Source organism: Bombina bombina, chromosome 5, assembly GCF_027579735.1.
Source record: "Bombina bombina isolate aBomBom1 chromosome 5, aBomBom1.pri, whole genome shotgun sequence".
In the NCBI taxonomy this organism is placed as follows: Eukaryota; Metazoa; Chordata; class Amphibia; order Anura; family Bombinatoridae; genus Bombina; species Bombina bombina.
In genome coordinates, this window is record NC_069503.1 from 71,361,950 (window position 1) to 71,382,516 (window position 20,567).

General features: G+C 42.0%; 1 protein-coding gene across 1 annotated transcript in view; it reads left to right on the top strand.

Annotated features, from left to right (window-relative positions):
- The first annotated feature begins 348 nt into the window (after positions 1 to 348).
- The window catches only part of LOC128659893 (oocyte zinc finger protein XlCOF6-like), a 191,127-nt gene continuing 170,908 nt past the window's right edge, over positions 349 to 20,567 (top strand). Inside the window, exons 1-2 of the mRNA XM_053713480.1 lie at positions 349 to 465; positions 6,805 to 8,297. Coding sequence (XP_053569455.1) covers positions 447 to 465; positions 6,805 to 8,297 — 1,512 coding nt within the window. The 5' untranslated portion in view covers positions 349 to 446. The remainder of the gene's footprint in view (positions 466 to 6,804; positions 8,298 to 20,567) is intronic.

Sequence of the window (20,567 nt, forward strand, 5' to 3'; positions counted from 1 at the left end):
ACAACTGATTTTTAACATTTCTTTCAGGAGAAAATATTGTTTCATATAAATGATAGAAAACAAAGATTATAATATATTTGTAAAGTTGTGATATGGCCCCACTTAAATAGATTTTCTACCATTATGTTGTATAGATCTGGGAAGATTCATATTTAAGGGCAATTATAACACTCACAGAGCTAACTGTACTAAATGCTTGTGCTGAATCAATAGCACATATGTAATAACCTAATCATCTGATCTGTATCGCATGAATTGTTATGTGTGCCTTTAATTATACCATACGTACAGTTAATCAGAACCATTATTTATTATTATCTGTCTAAACCATTTAATATACTTTTTACAGACACGGCCAGAGCACTGAGAGATATCAGGTATTGATGTAACTGGAGTGAATAAGGGAACCTTCTTCCTGAGCACAGACATTGGAGCCTGTTATCAGCATGAACTCATATGTGTTAGGTGAGTAAAATAGATATTATGCTGACTTTAATTACTGGGAAAATAGAATAGATCGCTCATTAAACAAATATAAACTATTATATTTATATCTGTATCTTTAAGTACATTTGTGTCAGTGACGTTATAAAGAAGGAGCAACCCCTATTGGGCTGAGGAGGAGGATAAAAAAATACTACTACCCCCTTGTTACGGTTGCCTCCAGGCTGGCTGTAAGTTGGACCGTAGAAAAGGATGCTCCTAGCGCTCCCCTACAAACATGAGTCAAGGCTGCAAGTTAGAGGGTCAGAAAAGGTCTGATGTGCTGGAGCACACAGCCTGCTTTTTATTGAGGTTACATGCAAACAGGACACTCTCAGGGGGAGGCATAAAATCCCCCATCACACATTTGATATTAGATAGAGAGACACTCCCTTTGACAGGCCACAACATTACTTCAGCAGATAACAAGTTACACACAATAAAACAATGCAGTCCACCTTATCACTAGCAGTCTGATTAGACAATGGTAAGGTTTATCACTAAACCTAATTAGAGCTGATCCCAGCAAACTTGTATTTAGAATTGAACAAAATTAACTCTTAATGGCACACAATGAAACTGAACCAAGTGGGAGAAAGCCAGGGACAAGTCATTTCACAGGTCTGGGGACATAGTCTTAAAGGGGCATTGTTCACCAAAGTCACAATATGTCCCCAGACGGTTCTTAAAGGGCCATACACACCCAATAAAAGTTAATATACTCTCAGGGGCACAATCTTCCAGGGGCCATAGTCATGAGGAAGGAGGCTGGCAAATAGGCTTCTCCAAAATCCAGGGAAGCAGGGCAATTTTCCATTTAAAGGGCCAGTTACAAATAGCAGTTTGTAACATATCTCCCCTTTTGGAGGGAGACTAACCAGGCACCTGACCTTCTGTCGGTCAGTGCCTAAGTTAGTCTCGTAACCCACCCACAAATAAACATTAGCAGCAAAGTAGCCCCCCCACAATAAGTAGTACTGGCCTGTAGGTTCCAGGTTGTAGGATGAAAGTGTAGCATCCTCGGCCTTCCTGGCGCAGCTGGGCAAATAGCTGGTGGTACTTGGGGGGCAGAGGCCAGCGGCACTCTGCCCTGGTGCCAGCGCTTCTGCTGGGGTGAGGGGTTTGCAGGCCAGCCCTGTAACAAGGGGGTCTGTAGGGCAGAGGCCAGCAGCGCTCTGTCCTAATGCCAGCTCTTCTGCTGGGGGCATTGGGGCATAGTCCTGCCCGGTGGCAAAGGGAACGTGGGGGTCAGTGGGGGTTAACATCTCCACTGTTAACCCTGGGCCCAAGTTAGGAGTTAGCTGGAGAATGGAGACTGGGCTCCCAATCCACTGCATCTCACTCTGCTGATGGGGGACAGGAGCAACTGTCTCTGCCCCCTGTGCTGTAAGTGCAGAGACCACGGTCCCATCTGCACGGTTGTGGGGCTTACTGTCTCCCCCTGGTGCGTTAAGCTGCCGCTGGGGAGAGGGGGTTACAAGCTCCTCTCCCATACATACTTCCAGCCGCTGGGGAATGGAGTCTGGGCTCCCAATTCCCTGCATATTCCTCTGCTGCTGGGGGACAGGACCAACTGTCTCTGCCCCCTGTAACTCAGCCTGCCGCTGGGGAATGGAGTCTGGGCTCCCAATTCCCTGCAATTCACTCTGCTGCTGGGGGACAGGACCAACTGTCTCTGCCCCCTGTAACTCAGCCTGCCGCTGGGGAATGGAGTCTCGGCTCCCAATTCCCTGCAATTCACTCTGCTGCTGGGGGACAGGAGCAACTGTCTCTGCCCCCTGTGCTGTAAGTGCAGAGACCACGGTCCCATCTGCACGGTTGTGGGGCTTACTGTCTCCCCCTGGTGCGTTAAGCTGCCGCTGGGGAGAGGGGGTAACAAGCTCCTCTCCCATACATACTTCCAGCCGCTGGGGAATGGAGTCTGGGCTCACAATTCCCTGCATATTCCTCTGCTGCTGGGGGACAGGACCAACTGTCTCTGCCCCCTGTAACTCAGCCTGCTGCTGGGGAATGGAGTCTGGGCTCCCAATTCCCTGCATATTCCTCTGCTGCTGGGGGACAGGACCAACTGTCTCTGCCCCCTGTAACTCAGCCTGCCGCTGGGGAATGGAGTCTGGGCTCCCAATTCCCTGCATATTCCTCTGCTGCTGGGGGACAGGACCAACTGTCTCTGCCCCCTGTAACTCATTTTCTCGCTGGAGAGCAGGTGTCCATACCCCCAAACTCCACAGTTGGCGCTCAAAGGCTCGTGCCGCTTCGTTCTCAGTAGCCAATTTTCGGATGATTCGACTGACTACCTCCTGCGCAGGGTCTGGACCATATCGGACTAGCCGCCTCTTTACCTCTGGAACGAAATCAGCGCCCTCATAGCGACGGATCAGGTTGAGGTGCTCTTCACATGGTTCTGACCAGTGTCTTGTCAGCTCCATGCTGCTGTAGGTAGGGACGCTGCGCAGTGGCTAGCATTGCCCTCAATAACTCTCCTACGATACCAGTGCTGTTGTGGTGGTGCTCCTTGCGCTAGGACGCTATCCCACCGCTGCCGCCAAATGTTACGGTTGCCTCCAGGCTGGCTGGAAGTTGGACCGTAGAAAAGGATGCTCCTAGCGCTCCCCTACAAACATGAGTCAAGGCTGCAAGTTAGAGGGTCAGAAAAGGTCTGATGTGCTGGAGCACACAGCCTGCTTTTTATTGAGGTTACATGCAAACAGGACACTCTCAGGGGGAGGCATAAAATCCCCCATCACACATTTGATATTAGATAGAGAGACACTCCCTTTGACAGGCCACAACATTACTTCAGCAGATAACATTACACACAATAAAACAATGCAGTCCCGGGGGCGTGTCCGAACCGCGACTCTATACAGTCGCACTTTTCCTGAGCTCTTACAGAGATCTTGATACCCGCCGGTAAAAAAGAAATTTTACAGCAAGGATTTATAGCCATCTGATCACTTGAACAAATCTGCTAGTCAGCACTTGAACTTTGGGGAAATTTGTGCTGTATTCGTGAAGTTTGAGCCCAGCATCGGACGAAGGAGGCCTAGAGCGGCGGCTCATACATAGGCAGCGCCACCCCCCTCGAGGACTCGAGGGTTCCTGCCTTAACTGGGGTTCCAGAAATCTTGCCTGTCCTACATAACCCCCTGCAGCACTATAATAGCTAAAAAGTGCCCGACGTACTGAATACACTGTTATTAATAATTTCTCATCCACCATAGCAAAGATGGCTGCCGCACAGGAGATGGGTCTGCAAACACGCATTGACCACAGCATGGAAAAGCTAGAACGCTGCTTCCAAACCCTGCTTGCGGGGGCTCCATGGGACTTTTTCATGCGGGCCTATCAAGGGCAACATCAGCTCAATCAGCCTGATATCAGCACCAGCGCAGATCCTAGCCAAGATGTGTCTGAGGTTGCCGTGCCTCCTTTGATACCCACACGCACAGTAAGACCTCTGTGCCCTGCACCACAATTGATAAGCCGCATGGCGGGAGTCGGTGAGAAGGACGGCTTAGACTATGCGGGCGATACCGTACTTCCGACTGGGAAACTAACTGACACCGCAGTGATTAACAGCATTTACGCAACAAAATGGATGGCAACTGGTGCGGATCTGGAGCTCCTAATGCCGGATGGGATCTCGACAGGGTCCATGTCGGTGCAGGGGACCGGGGGGGACTCCCGTGCTGACCTGTACTCCAGGATGACCTCCACTCCGGCAAGCCCTCCCAAACTAAATAATTCTGGGCTCTTAATTATTTGGACAGACTCTGCCGCTCTGCCCCAACCTGGAAAATCGAAAGTGGATGTTAACTCAAAAATTACCTCCTCAGGCCGCCGCCATATTTGTGGCTCAGGTGATCGGGACTGGGATGTTGGGACAGTGTTTTCTCTTGTGGACTGTGTGTTGGAACTTGGTCCTGAAACTTAGTATATGCTCTCTTATGGCATACATGGTTTGTGTAAACTCTCTTTTGGCATACATGGTTTATTGTGCGCTAGGGGAGAGATCCGCATATCCTCAACTTGTTCAATTAAATGTTACCCATTAATGTAGAGCAACTGTTTAAATATTTTATCTTGCAATGGCATAGTTTTGAAGATAGAATATAATTTAATCTAGTTATTTATACCGACATGCCGAGGAGGCCCCTTTGAAGTCTTTACTTATCTACTCAGCCTGCTTCCCGCGACTTACGGCCGGAGCCGGGGAAGGGGTTATACTCTGCCTCAAGGGGCACAGGGACCCGTTCTTGTCTACAGAGGTTATGGTTTCAATGTTTAGTTTATTGTGTTTGCTCACGTTATATTGTGTTCTTTACATTTACTACACTCACATTTTGAATAAGCGCATTGTATATTTGCGTCTAATCTTGTATAGTTGACACTGCTACTTTTATAAAGTCCTTAATCTCCTCTGTATGTTTTCTGGGGGTTTAGTGGGGGGGCCCTTGGGAAACATCCTACAATATATAATTAAAATAAGGGCTCTCAGATCCAAAGTGTTGCACTGTCCACAAGTAATTAGAGTAATAGAACAATTATTCATCTATCTCTTTCATATATATACGAAAATCCATAAAGTATAGCAGCTATCACCCAACACACGGCCTATAACGCACTTTAATAGGGGTGCGGCGCGGCACGGTATGTCCCCCTTGAAGTTGTGCTGATACTAACTGCTATTCCCGAGATATTAGAGGCATATTTGGATATCTATTGCTACTGCAACCCAATACGTAGGGCCTGATTTTAATTTTAATTTCAATTGTGCTAATGGTTATACACAACATAGGAGTTCCCAGTTAAGGCTCATGCATCTTCCATTTTCTTATTTAAAGACAGGAATGTCATTACAGCAATATTAGTTTAGAGATGCATTTATTTTATTTTTATTTTTTTTCTCTTTCTGTTTTCTGTTTCTTTCTTCTAACCCCCTATAATGTATTGTTGTCATATCTGAGATCCAAGAGTGATCTATTAAGTTAAGATAAGGGGAGAAAATGTCGGGGAAAGCTACTCTATCTTAGGTGCATTGTAACTCCTCAAATATGTAAGTATATAAGTATTGATGATTGTAACATGCATCTTATGTTTGTAAAACAATTTTTTTACCCTCAATAAAAATATTAAAAAAAAAAAAAACAAACAAACAAACAAACAAACAATGCAGTCCACCTTATCACTAGCAGTCTGATTAGACAATGGTAAGGTTTATCACTAAACCTAATTAGAGCTGATCCCAGCAAACTTGTATTTAGAATTGAACAAAATTAACTCTTAATGGCACACAATGAAACTGAACCAAGTGGGAGAAAGCCAGGGACAAGTCATTTCACAGGTTTGGGACATAGTCTTAAAGGGGCATTGTTCACCAAAGTCACAATATGTCCCCAGACGGTTCTTAAAGGGCCATACACACCCAATAAAAGTTAATATACTCTCAGGGGCACAATCTTCCAGGGGCCATAGTCATGAGGAAGGAGGCTGGCAAATAGGCTTCTCCAAAATCCAGGGAAGCAGGGCAATTTTCCATTTAAAGGGCCAGTTACAAATAGCAGTTTGTAACACCCCTGTTGTTTTAGATAGATCATATCCAACAACTGCCTAACTTCACCCCCTGACCTGGTTCAGTACTCAGAACACCTGCAACTCCACCTTCCCCTGCCCTGATCTCGCTCATGGAACACCCATAACTACACTTATGCCTACCTTTTTCCCATGTGTGAAACACCCACAACTCCCCCAGTGTTCCCCACCCCAGAACCACCACTAGTTCTTGTGCTTAATTTTACAGTAAGTATTATTAAACTAATAAAGTTTTTGTCAGTTTATATAAATTGAACAACCACAGCCAAAAGCTAAAGATTATCATAAAGTCACTGCTTCTTACCCTCTCAAAACATCTCACACTGATTATTAGTCTGTGATGATTAAGACATCATGTTCTCACCCAACTGGTTGAGTATGAGCTGCGCACTGCTGTATGTATTAAATGAGGATGGTGGATGCCCCCTCTCTTGCCCAGAATACAGATGTACTTGTTCCCTGGCTGAGAACATTATCCACACTCTCCTTGTTTAATGCGCCCTATAACTTGTTTTCATCAGTAATCAGTAATTTAGGTTACTATGATGTAGTAATGTTTACATTCTATGTCATGCTTTTTTAATTTGTGATTTACAGGTAAATAACTTTAAAAATACAAAACAGAAGACATTTTTGAATATAAAAAATGTTTTTTTTAATTGAGATGGATTATATTATAAAGAATAAACATTCTTATTTTTCTTTATTCCATTTCTTTTTATGTAGACAAACATGTCAATAGTTCATATCCATCCTTCACTACAAGAAGCATCAGAATGATACCGCAAACTCCAAAAGTCTTAGACACTGACGACTATTCACAAACACTAGGGATATCACAGCAGATATTTCAAGAAGATGGTGAATTGGCAGGAACTGGGCAGCAATCATTATGTACAGAGAGTAATTTAGTCATCAAACAAGAGGACACAATGTATGCCATATCTAGTGAAATTATTATCCCAGAGGATAAACCACAAATATTTACTGAGTTTTCAAAACATATTAAAGAAGAGAAAAGTCTACAGTCTAGCCAAATGATTCATATAAAGGAGGAACCTTTCAAATCTACAGAATGTGAAAAAAACTTTAGAGGAAAGTCTCATCTACTAGAACACCACACAATTTACACAGGTGAGAAGCCACACAAATGTACTCAGTGTGGCAAATGTTTTACACGAATGAATCGTCTGAAAGCTCATAATAGAATGATTCACACAGGAGAAAATCCTTTCACATGTACAGAGTGTGGCAAATGTTTTACACGAATGAATCGTCTGAAAACTCATAAAAAGATTCACACAGGAGAAAAGCCTTTCACATGTACAGAGTGTGGAAAAAGTTTTAGACGAATGGATCATCTGAAAACTCATGAAATGATTCACACAGGAGAAAAGCCTTTCACATGTACAGAGTGTGGAAAAAGTTTTACAGAAATGAATTGTCTGAAAACTCATGAAATGATTCACACAGGAGAAAAGCCTTTCACATGTACAGAGTGTGGAAAAAGTTTTACACGAATGAATTGTCTGAAAACTCATGAAAGAAGTCACCTAGGGGTAAAGCCTTTCACATGTACAGAGTGTGGAAAAAGTTTTACACGAATGGATTGTCTGAAAACTCATGAAAGGACTCACACAGGGGAAAAACCTTTCACATGTGCAGAGTGTGGAAAAAGTTTTACAGAAAAGAATAGTCTGAAAACTCATGAAAGGATTCACACAGGGGAAAAGCCTTTCACATGTACAGAGTGTGGAAAAAGTTTTACAAAAAAGAGTAAACTGAATACTCATGAAAGAAGTCACACAGGGGTAAAGCCTTTCACATGTACAGAGTGTGGAAAAAGTTTTACAAAAAAGAGTAAACTGAATACTCATGAAAGAAGTCACACAGGGGTAAAGCCTTTCACATGTACAGAGTGTGGAGAAAGTTTTACAGAAAAGAGAAGTCTGAAAAGTCATGAATGGATTCACACAGGAGAAAAACCTTTCAGATGTACAGAGTGTGAAAAAGGTTTTACACAACAGTCTCGTCTGAAAATTCATGAAAGGATTCACACAGGAGAAAAGCCTTTCAGATGTACAGAGTGTGGAAAAAGTTTTACACAGCAGAGTCACCTGAAAACTCATGAAAGGATTCACACAGGAGAAAAGCCTTTCAGATGTACTGAGTGTGGAAAAAGTTTTACACAACAGAGTAATCTGAAAACTCATGAAAGGATTCACAAGGGAAGAAACCTTTCACATGTTTAGAAAGTGGAAAAAGGGTTTTTATTGAAATTGGGTATCACAAAACACCAAATATTTACACACAAATATATGTGTGTAAATATTTAATTTCCGAGTTAATGTATATAAAATGTTATGCAGCAAGATTGAAATAAAATGCTAATAACTACGTTGCTTATGTTTTTAACTCCCCCCGCAGTTTTTTTTTTCTTCTTAAACTCTGCCCGTAAAGTTTAATGATCTAAGCAGAGCCGTTTTCTGTGTTATTATTGTAACTACTGGCATGCTGTGGGAGGGAGGGGGAAAGGGAGGCGGAAGCTCCCACGTGCGGCACGCCGCATAATATAATTTGTTCAAAAAACTTCTTCTTTTCATGACCTCTCCTGAATGTAAATCACTAAGGACCGACACCCAGCATAAGGAGACGTTTAGCAAGGGTCGTATGCATTATCTAGCAGTGTGATTTTCCTGTCACACCCTATGCAGAAACACAGTCAAACTCGTGTGTAATCAGAGGGTGTGACAGGAGTAGATGACACTGCTAGATAATGCATATGATCCTTGCTAAACGTCTCCTTATGCTGGGTGTCAGTCCTTAGTGATTTACATTCAGGAGAGGTCATGAAAATAAGACTTTTGAACAAATCCCTCTCCCTCTCAGAGCATGTCAGTAGTTACAATAATAACATAGAAAACGGCTCTGTTTAGAGCATAAAACTTTAAGGGCAGAGTTTAAGAAGAAAAAAAAATGTGGGGGGGGGGGGAGTTAAAAACATAAGCAACGTAGTTATAAGCATTTTATTAAAATTTCTGCATAACATGTTTTATATACATTAACTGGGAAATTAAATATATTTCTCCAACATTGGTGTGTCCGGTCCACGGTGTCATCCATTACTTGTGGGATATTCTCCTCCCCCACAGGGAAAGGCAAGGAGAGCACACAGCAAGAGCTGTCCATATAGTCCCTCCCAGGCTCCGCCCCCCCAGTCATTCTCCTTGCCGCTCTGAACAAGTAGCATCTCCTCGGGGATGGTGAGGAGTTTGTGGTGTTTAGCTTAATACCCCTTTCAAAGGTAAGACCCTTTTTGGGCCAGAATTGAAAGAGATTATTTCAGTCATCACTGGGGGAAAGGGCCATGCCCTCCCACAAGATAAACCTTTCAAGGCTAAGAATAAGTCCAATTTTCGTTCCTTTCGCAATTTCAGGAACGGACCGGCTTCCAACTCGGCAGCCTCTAGACAAGAGGGTAACGCTTCCCAGACTAAACCAGCTTGGAAATCAATGCAAGGCTGGAACAAGGGTAAACAGGCCAAGAAACCTGCTGCTGCTACCAAGATAGCATGAAGAGGTAGCCCCCGATCCAGAACCGGATCTAGTAGGGGACAGACTCTCTCTCTTTGCTCAGGCTTGGGCAAGAGATGTTCAGGATCCCTGGGCACTAGAAATAGTCTCTCAGGGTTATCTTCTAGAATTCAAGGAACTACCCCCAAGGGGAAGGTTCCACATGTCTCACTTATCTTCAAACCAAGTAAAGAGACAGGCATTCTTACATTGTGTAGAAGACCTGTTAAAGATGGGAGTGATACTCCCAGTTCCAACTGTGGAACAAGGTCAGGGGTTTTACTCAAATCTGTTTGTAGTTCCCAAAAAAAGAGGGAACTTTCAGACCAATTCTGGATTTAAAAATTCTAAACAAATTTCTCAGAGTGCCATCGTTCAAAATGGAAACTATTCGAATGATTTTACCTACAATCCAGGAGGGTCAATTTATGACTACCGTGGATCTAAAGGATGCGTATCTGCATATTCCTATCCACAAAGATCATCATCAGTTCCTAAGGTTCGCCTTTCTGGACAAACATTACCTATTGTGGCTCTCCCATTCGGACTAGCCACTGCTCCAAGGATTTTCACAAAGGTGCTCGGGTCCCTTCTAGCGGTTCTAAGACCCAGGGGCATTGCAGTGGCACCTTACTTGGACGACATCCTAATTCAAGCGTCGTCTCTTTCAAAGACAAAGGCTCACACAGACATTGTTCTAGCCTTTCTCAGATCTCACGGGTGGTAGGTGAACATAGAAAAAAGTTCCCCGTCTCCGTCAACAAGAGTCCCTTTCTTGGGAACAATAATAGATTCTTTAGAAATGAAGCTTTTCCTGACAGATGTCAGAGAGTCAAAGCTTCTAAACGCTTGTCAAGTTCTTCACTCTGTTCTACGGCCTTCCATAGCTCAGTGCATGGAAGTAGTAGGGTTGATGGTTGCAGCAATGGACATAGTTCCTTTTGCGCGAATTCATCTAAGACCATTACAACTGTGCATGCTCAAACAGTGGAATGGGGACTATACAGACTTGTCTCCAGTGATTCAAGTAGATCAGAAGAACAGAGACTCACTCCGTTGGTGGCTGACTCAGGATCACCTGTCCCAGGGAATGAGCTTCCGCAGACCAGAGTGGGTCATTGTCACGACCGACGCCAGTCTATTAGGCTGGGGCGCGGTCTGGGATTCCCTGAAAGCTCAGGGTCTATGGTCCAGGGAAGAGTATCTTCTCCCGATAAACATTCTGGAACTGAGAGCGATATTCAATACTCTCAGGGCTTGGCCTCAACTAGCAAAGGCCAGATTCATAAGATTCCAATCAGACAACATGACGACTGTTGCTTACATCAATCATCAGGGGGGAACAAGGAGTTCCCTGGTGATGAGAGAGGTGACCAAAATCATCAAATGGGCAAAGGATCACTCCTGCCACCTATCTGCGATCCACATCCCAGGAGTGGAAAACTGGGAGGTGGATTATCTGAGTCGTCAGACCTTCCATCCGAGGGAGTGGGAACTCCACCCGGAGGTATTTGCCCAATTGACCCAATTATGGGGCATTCCAGACATGGATCTGATGGCGTCTCCTCAGAACTTCAAGGTTCCTTGCTACGGGTCCAGATCCAGGGATCCCAAGGAGACTCTAGTGGATGCATTAGTGGCGCCTTGGACCTTCAACCTAGCTTATGCGTTTCCACCGTTCCCTCTCATTCCCAGGCTGGTAGCCAGGATCAAACAGGAGAAGGCCTCAGTGATTTTGATAGCTCCTGCGTGGCCACGCAGGACTTGGTATGCAGACCTGGTGAATATGTCATCGGCTCCACCATGGAAGCTACCTTTGAGACAGGATCTTCTAGTACAAGGTCCATTCGAACATCCAAATCTAGTTTCTCTCCAGCTGACTGCTTGGAAATTGAACGCTTGATTTTGTCTAAGTGTGGGTTTTCGGATTCTGTGATAGATACTCTGGTACAAGCCAGAAAACCTGTGACTAGAAAGATTACCATAAAATATGGAAAAGATATATCTGTTGGTGTGAATCCAAGGGATTCTCATGGAGTAAGATTAAAATTCCTAGGATCCTTTCCTTTCTCCAAGAAGGTTTGGATAAGGGATTATCAGCGAGTTCTCTAAAAGGACAGATTTCTGCTTTATCTGTCTTGTTACACAAACGACTGGCAGCTGTGCCAGATGTTCAAGCTTTTGTTCAGGCTTTGGTTAGGATCAAGCCTGTTTACAGACCCTTGACTCCTCCCTGTAGTCTAAATTTGGTTCTTTCAGTTCTTCAAGGGGTTCCGTTTGAACCCTTACATTCCATAGATATCAAGTTGTTATCTTGGAAAGTTCTGTTTTTGGTTGCTATTCTTCTGCTAGAAGAGTTTCTGAATTATCTGCTCTGCAGTGTAATCCGCCCTATCTGGTGTTCCATTCAGATAAGGTTGTTTTGCGTACTAAACCTGGTTTCCTTCCAAAGGTTGTTTCCAACAAGAATATTAACCAGGAAATAGTTGTGCCTTCTTTGTGTCCGAATCCAGTTTCAAAGAAGGAACGCTTGTTACACAATTTAGATGTAGTCCGTGCTTTAAAGTTCTATTTAGAAGCAACAAAGGATTTCAGACAAACGTCTTCTCTGTTTGTAGTTTATTCTGGCAAGAGGAGAGGTAAAAAAAGCTACTGCTACCTCTCCTTCCTTTTGGCTGAAAAGCATCATACGATTGGCTTACGAGACTGCCGGACGGCAGCCTCCTGAACGAATCACAGCTCACTCTACTAGGGCTGTGGCTTCCACATGGGCCTTCAAGAACGAGGCTTCTGTTGATCAGATATGTAAGGCAGCGACCTGGTCTTCTCTGCACACTTTGTCCAAATTCTACAAATTTGATACTTTTGCTTCTTCGGAGGCTATTTTTGGGAGAAAGGTTTTGCAAGCCGTGGTGCCTTCTGTTTAGGTAACCTGATTTGCTCCCTCCCTTCATCTGTGTCCTAAAGCTTTGGTATTGGTTCCCACAAGTAATGGATGACACCGTGGACCGGACACACCAATGTTGGAGAAAACAGAATTTATGCTTACCTGATAAATTACTTTCTCCAACGGTGTGTCCGGTCCACGGCCCGCCCTGGTTTTTTAATCAGGTTTGAAGAATTTCTTTCTCTATACACTACAGTCACCACGGCACACTATAGTTTCTCCTTTTTTTCTCCTAACCGTCGGTCGAATGACTGGGGGGGCGGAGCCTGGGAGGGACTATATGGACAGCTCTTGCTGTGTGCTCTCCTTGCCTTTCCCTGTGGGGGAGGAGAATATCCCACAAGTAATGGATGACACCGTGGACCGGACACACCGTTGGAGAAAGTAATTTATCAGGTAAGCATAAATTCTGTTTTATACCCTCACTGAGAAATAACTGTTTTCAGACACTGCAGCTCACACGCTGCAGGCAGAGATGTGATTCCTTCCTCTAAGTACTGTGTATGTATAGACAATATGGTTTGTGTATCACATGACTGCATCATGACCATGTGACAACTGTGCCCCTGTAACGCACGCTACAATATGGCAGCTTACATAGTAAATCAAGCACGGTCTCAACACTGTATTTCAGAACAATCTCCTTCAAAAGTTTGGGCTAAGAGTAACAGATAAAATAGGCAGCAGTGGTTTCTTTATTTTTATTAATAAGAAAAAGTAGGTTTCAGCAATTTTCATCAGGTGTTTAATGTCCCTTTAAAGGACATCAAATGACAGATTTGAGTTAGTATTGGAAGTCTATATGAGAGGCAAAAAAAGCATTTTAATTTGAAACATACAGTATATGCAACAATAAAACAAACACTTTTTAAAGTGTAGCATCCATTAAAACAGTTGAAAATACAGTACATGACATACATACATAAAATTATACAAGTTTAAAAGTCCATGTAAAAATAGGGGGTTGGATCCAGCAAGTAAACTTTAAACAGTTTTCGGCAAAGAGCTGGAAGAGAAAAATCTCAAATCAGAAGATACGCAAGAACCAAAGCAAAGGTGTTTAAGGCTTACGTACACCGGGAGTTGGTTCCTAGTTTCCTAAAGGTTGTGCTTGCTCTTTTTATTTAGTGAATCTGTTTAGGCAATATTTAATATTATATAGTGGGATGAATATTACACTTCATATTTTAATCATTTAGAAAATAAGACCTTTTCTAAATGATTAAAATATGAAGTGTAATATTCATCCCACTAAATAATATACTATACGGAATTTGGTGGTGCTATATAAATAAATGATGATGATAATAATAATAATATAAAATTAAATATTGCCTAAACAGATTCACTAAATTATTAATGTTTTACCTTTTGAACATGATTATATTAGTTAACACTAACTTTGCACCATAATATACTTCACTACTATAAGATCACAAATATGCTGCTGTTTTCTTTTCTCCTTTTTCTTTTTCAATGTATTTGTTTCTGTCTTATTGAATAATTTAGGGCATATGTCTCTACATATTGATTTTATCTATATCAATTATTCTCCACTTTATCCCTTTTACAAATTAGGGACACTCACACTAGATTTATAAATTTAGATACACTTTATTGTACCTATGAAGGTCTTTCATAAATGTTTGATCTCTCCCTATTGTTCATTGTTTTTGTTTTGTTTGTCTGATCGCCCCTTCTGGGCATTAGGTTTTGTAATAATACACTTTTTCTGCTTATAACTTTTAACTATGATTATTCAATTTAATTCTAAAACCTTCTAAAATCATAATACATTACTATCAATATATTGCATATGATAAATATTGTATGCAATCAAGTATTATTAATACATTGCTTATAATTAAGATGACCTCATTTGCATATGGATTAGTATATTAAGCAGTAAGGGTGGACTACTCTTTAGAGCATGAAAAAGGCCAGTTATGGCTGAAACGCGTTGCTCTATATGCTCTATCTTGCTGTTTGTGTCCCATTTGGGCATCTATAGTCATAGAGGTGCAGAGAAGGCTAGAATCGCTAGCTGTTCAGATTTTAAAAAATACTGCCAAGAAGCGTTTTTGAAAAAGAACAAGCACAACGGATTTTTCGGACGAGTCTGATTGCTAACGGGACCTTTTACCTAAGGAAACTACGAACCAACTCCCGGTGTAAGTAAGCCTTAAACACCTTTGCTTTAGTTTTTGGGTATCTTCTGATTTGAGATTTTTCTCTTCCAGCTCCTTGACAAAAGCTGTTTAAAGTTTACTTGCTTAATCCAACCCCCTATTTTTGCATGGACTTTTAAACTTGTATGATTTTATGTATGTATGTCATGTATTTTTAACTCTTTTAATGGATGCTACACTTTAACAAGTGTTTGTTTTATTGTTGCATATATCTTTCAAATTAAATGTTTTCCATCAAAAGGGGAGGAGAGTCCACGGCTTCATTCGTTACTATTGGGGATTAAGAACCTGGCCACGAGGAGGAGGCAAAGACACCCCAGCCAAAGGCTTAAATACCTCTCCCACTTCCTTCATCCCCCAGTCATTCTTTGCCTTTCATCACAGGAGGATGGCAGAGGAGTGCCAGAGTTTGAGTAGTCTCTTATGGAGGGTAGTACTCTTCACAGTGGGACTGGAGTTTTAAGTAGTCCTGTCAGCCTCTCAGTGAGAGCCTGGGTGAAATTTAGAGTCCGGAGATGCAGGGAGAGTCTTTCTGCAAAATCATCCAGACTCATATTAACAGCTCCATAAGCAATCAGCATTGACGAGTTTCGCTGCCTGTTTTCTTCACTCAAGTCCATATCAGGAGCGAGGCTACTAACCTGTCACACTTGAAGGGCCATGTTCCTGTTCGACGGTGTAGATTCTGGTAAGATCGTTTCATTTTTTTATCAATAATGATAACATAGAAGACAGGGTCACAGTGTGGCGCCTTTTTATCTTTAAAGAATCAAGGGTTAATAATCCTGGAAGGGGGATTATTGAACATGGGGGTTTATACATGATATTGTTTATTGTGTTATTGCTGCATTATGTGCGAGATGAGGCTCTGGCAATGTGTTGAACTTGCAGGTTACTTGCAGAAACTTTGCGCGGCTATTTTTTGGCACATTTTTCCCTAGTGTGGGGGCGGTCCTGCCAGGTATTCCATGTGACTGGGTGTGGCTATCTATCATTTCAGTTGATCTGTGGCGCAGGAGACCTAGTGGTTACTGTAGTCCGGGACCTAGGAGATGCTGAGTGCCCCGGCCATTGGTGGCATAAAGGTGCCTTTTTAATGAATAAAGTTAGTCTAACCAAGCATGCAAGTGATGGAAGACTGACGCGTTGGAAGGCTCTCCTTTCTTAATAAAGTCTCATTCATGTGTTTATTGTGAGGAGGTTCTGGTAGATCAGCCTGCTCAACTATGTTCCACATGCCTTGATAAAGTTACAACTTCTAAATGTAAACGGATGTCTAGTACTACTGAGCTGTCCACCTCTGAGGGTTCTTCGTCCCAGGAGGTGCGTTCCCTACATTCATCTCTGATTGCACATGCAGCGCCCCGGGGTACAACCGTTACTCCTTCAGGAGAGATTCATTGTCCATCAGACTTTGAGGACCAACTGGAATCGGCGGTTTCGAAAGTGATCCATGCCTTACCACATTCTGCTAAGCGCAAGCATAGGGTTTATCATAGCAGCCCGGCCCAGGGTTTGTCCTCGCCGATGGGAGATCCAGAGGCTCTATATGATGACGAGGCCCACTCTGACTCTTCGGAGGAGGCCCCTTCTGGGTCAGAGTCCGTGTCATTTAAACCTCTGGCGGAGGAGGAACCTGGTTATAGGTTTAGGATGGAGAATTTGCTCTTTCTGCTACAGTAGGTGCTTGCTACTCTGGAGGTTCCGGAACCTGGGATTCCTAAGCTTGACAAGGTATACAAGGACAGGGTAGTACCTCAGATCTCTAATATTATTAAGAACGAATGGGCTACAAAGTATTTCAGACAGTCTACATCTCTTTTTGTGGTGTATCCCGGGAAGCGCAAGGTGCAAAGGGCCTTTGCTAATACTTTGTCTTTTTGGTTGAGGAGCTTGATTCGCTTGGCTTATGAGACAGCGGTACATAAGCCTCCTCAGAGGATCATGACTGATTCAACTAGAGCTGTGGCTTCGTCTTGGGCCTTCAAGAATGAGGCCTCTATGGGGCAAATTTGTAAGGCGGCTACCTGGTCCTCCTTGCACACATTTTATAAATGTGATGCTTTTGCTTCTGCGGAAGCTGTTTTTGGGAGAGTTTTTGCAGGTTGTGGAGCCCTCAGACTAGGGTCTGCCTTTTACCTTCCCGGTTTCATTCAGTGTCCTCTAGAGCTTGGGTAAATGTTCCCAATATTAATGAATGAAGCTGTGGACTATCCTCCCCTTTAAATAGAAAACATAAACTATGCTTATCTGATAATTTAATTTCCATCAAGGGGAGGAGAGTCCACTGCTCCCGCCCGTATCTCCATTGGGTGGCCCTAAATTTATTCATCTTCTGGCACCTTTTTCCCCTGATATTTCTCCTACTGTTCCTGGTTCCCTCAGCAGAATGACTGGGGGATGAGGGAAGTGGGAGAGGTATTTAAGCCTTTGACTGGGATGTCTTTGCCTCCTCCTGGTGGCCAGGTTCTTTATTCCCTATAGTAATGAATGAAGTTGTGGACTCTCCTCCCCTCGATGGAAATAAAATTATCTGGTAAGCATCATTTGTTTTTTTGTCTCTTTTATAGACAAACTTCTAATACTATTTCAACTCTCTGTCATTTGATGTCCTTTAAGCTATATTTTTCCCGCGCTGCAGTGTATTTTCTCTCTGTTATGTGAGGGTGTTTTGTAAGTATCTGTTTTTTGAGGTATAGGAATCATCTATTTTTCACTGCTATCTTAGCGACTTCTTGTTTCTGAGCTGAAATCGCTTCTCCTTCTTTGCACACATCATGTGGATAAACCTTTTCTTATAGCAATAGATGCTTAGCATTGTACATGTTATATACCAGAGGAATTACTGAGGGGAAACTGATTTTATTTAATGAGACACAATATCAGTAACCGGTACATACGTGATCATAATCAGTTTAATTTAAATGACTACTATAACCTACATGTATACAGGGTATGTAATATGTGTGTCATGTGATCATAATCCGTTTAATTTAAATGGCTACTATAACCTACATGTATACTGGGTATGTAATATGTGTGTCATGTGATCATAATCAGTTTAATTTAAATGGCTACTATAACCTACATGTATACTGGGCATGTAATATGTATGTCATGTTCTGTAACTTGATATTATGTCTGTTAGATGTTTTCATGTTAGTTAGAAGCCACAAGAACTGATAATAGCACATACTGTATATATAAAGGGAACATTATATGTCTGATAAATCCCTTTGTATCAAGAGCACAAGTGTTAGGTATATTTATACCATTGTGTGCATATATCATGTAATGCTGCTTTTTACTATATAATGATATACAATGTTTTTTCATGCAAATAAAAGTGTTTGTAATCCAGACCAGGATTTTGTGTTTTTTTTTTGTATTATTAAACCACAATATCACAGAATAATTAGGAAAACATCATCAAAAACAAAAGCTGAATCTGACAGTGAAAGTTAAACGCTGATAACTCAGAGCAGCAATTTTATCCAACTTTCCAATTTACTTCTGTTATGTAATTTGCTTTGTTCTTTTGGTATCCTTTGTTATAGAGTAAACTTAGAAGGCGTATAGTATATGAACTTAGGGGCGTGCACGTGTATTTAGCACTCTGTGCAGCAGTGTTTGTAACTATGTATAACATTGCTATAAATGTTCTTGCAAACTCTGCCGTCTAAAGATACGTCTGAAGATATTTTACGTGAAGTAAAATAGAAATGGAAACAGCAGTTATGAAGCAGCGGTCTAAAGACCGCTGCTCCATAACTTGTCCGTCTGCTCTGAGGCTGCGGACATCAATCCGCCTGATCCTATACGATAGGACTGATTGACACCCCCTGCTAGCGGACAATTGGCCCTGAATCTGCAGGGGGCGGCATTGCACAACTGCTTGTGCACTTATAAATGCTGACAGCGTATGCTACATTGTATCATGTCCGCTCGCACTTTCATAAATCGGCCCCAGAATGTGTAATTCTATGACTCTTTTAATTTCATTTCTGTTATCAAACATCTGTTATCCTGGGAACTGACTGCTGATTGTTAGCTACACACATGTGCCTCTTGTCATTGGCTCACCAGATATGCTCAGCTAGCTCCCAGTAATACATTGCTGCTCTATAGCTGATTTTGCAGGAGTTAAACACATAGTTATATACAATCAGTGGTACAACAATAAACTGTAGGTGGGGTTGTCCTACAATATCGACAGGATTATCTTGATGAGGCAAACCGTATACTTAATGACAGAGTATTATAGTACTTTGTACGTTGAACCTACTTTGAAATACCAACAGGAATTATACGATATACCAAAAAAGAAATGGAGTTCTGTTTCCCCAAGTACATAGCACTGTATTTTATTATCATCTTCCAAAGATCGATAAGGATCCCCTCAAACCTCAGGGCCGCCCTATTTTTGCAGGAATCGGAAGCCTTACCGATTCCTTATCTGCGTATATTGATTTTTTCTTGCAAAAGTTTGTTGTATCTTTATCATCTTATATTAGGGATTCCACTGATTTGTTGCTCAAGCTACAAGCGATATCTTTGGATGATGAATGTTGTTGGATCACCTGTGATGTCGGAGCTCTATACTCCAACATTAAACATGAGTTGGGGATGCAGGCTGTGAGTTCATATTTAGAACAAGACATTTACATGCCCGACACACAGGTGGATTTCATCATCCAACTTATCACTTTTATTTTACAACATAATTATTTTTTATATCAAAGCAAATATTATTTACAGATGAAATGAACGGCCATGGGCACCAAGTTCACCCCTAGCTTCGCCAATTTGTTTATGGGACAATTTGAGAAAACTTGCATCTATGAGTCTCGCTTTGCGGCGAACCTGGTGTTTTATGGCCGGTATATAGATGATCTCTTTATTCATTCAGAGGACCTCATACACTTATTGTAGATTTTATTGATCATCTTAATAAGAACTCATTTGGTATTTCTTTTGCACACAACATTCAAAAAGACAACATTGAGTTCTTGGACTTGATTTTAACTAAGAACCCAGATGGGGTAGTTTCTTCTAAGACCTTTTTCAAAACAGTGGACTGCAACAGCTTTCTACACTATGATAGTAACCACTTTCTTAGTTGGAAAACCAATGTGTCCTATGGCCAATTTAAAAGGATTAGAAGAAATTGCTCCAGTTTATTGGATTATGATGAGCAGGCTAGGGTACTTGGTGACCGATTCTTGGAGAAGGGTTACCCTAAAGAACTTATTAATAAAGAACTTACTAGGGTTAGAGAAGAGGATCGAATAAAAATATTTCTGTAGGAATAATAAGACTAAGGAAAACTTTAAGGACACTAACCCTCCCCTTTTTATAACTAGATACAATTCTAACTATTGTGAGATTAATAGAATTCTACAAAAACATTGGCCTATATTAACCAATGATTCTACTCTTAAGAAAATCTTTGGAGCTAAACCTAAAGTGGTCTATAGAAGGGCACCCACCCTCAAGTCCCTTCTAGCTCCTAGCAAAATAGTGAGAGACAATTCTAAACCCCAGGGCAACTTTTTAGTAGGAAAAGATGCGGTATGTGCACTTTCATATTAGATCTAGAATCCACTTTAACGTCGTATACAACTGGAGAGGTGTTTAAAATTAATAACCATATGACTTGTGAATCATCTTTTGTTATTTATCTGTTAAATTGCGTATGTGGAGCCCAGTAAGTGGGCTGCACTTGCCACAAAGTGAAAAAAAGATGGGGTGAACACTCTGCCAATATCAAAAACAAATCT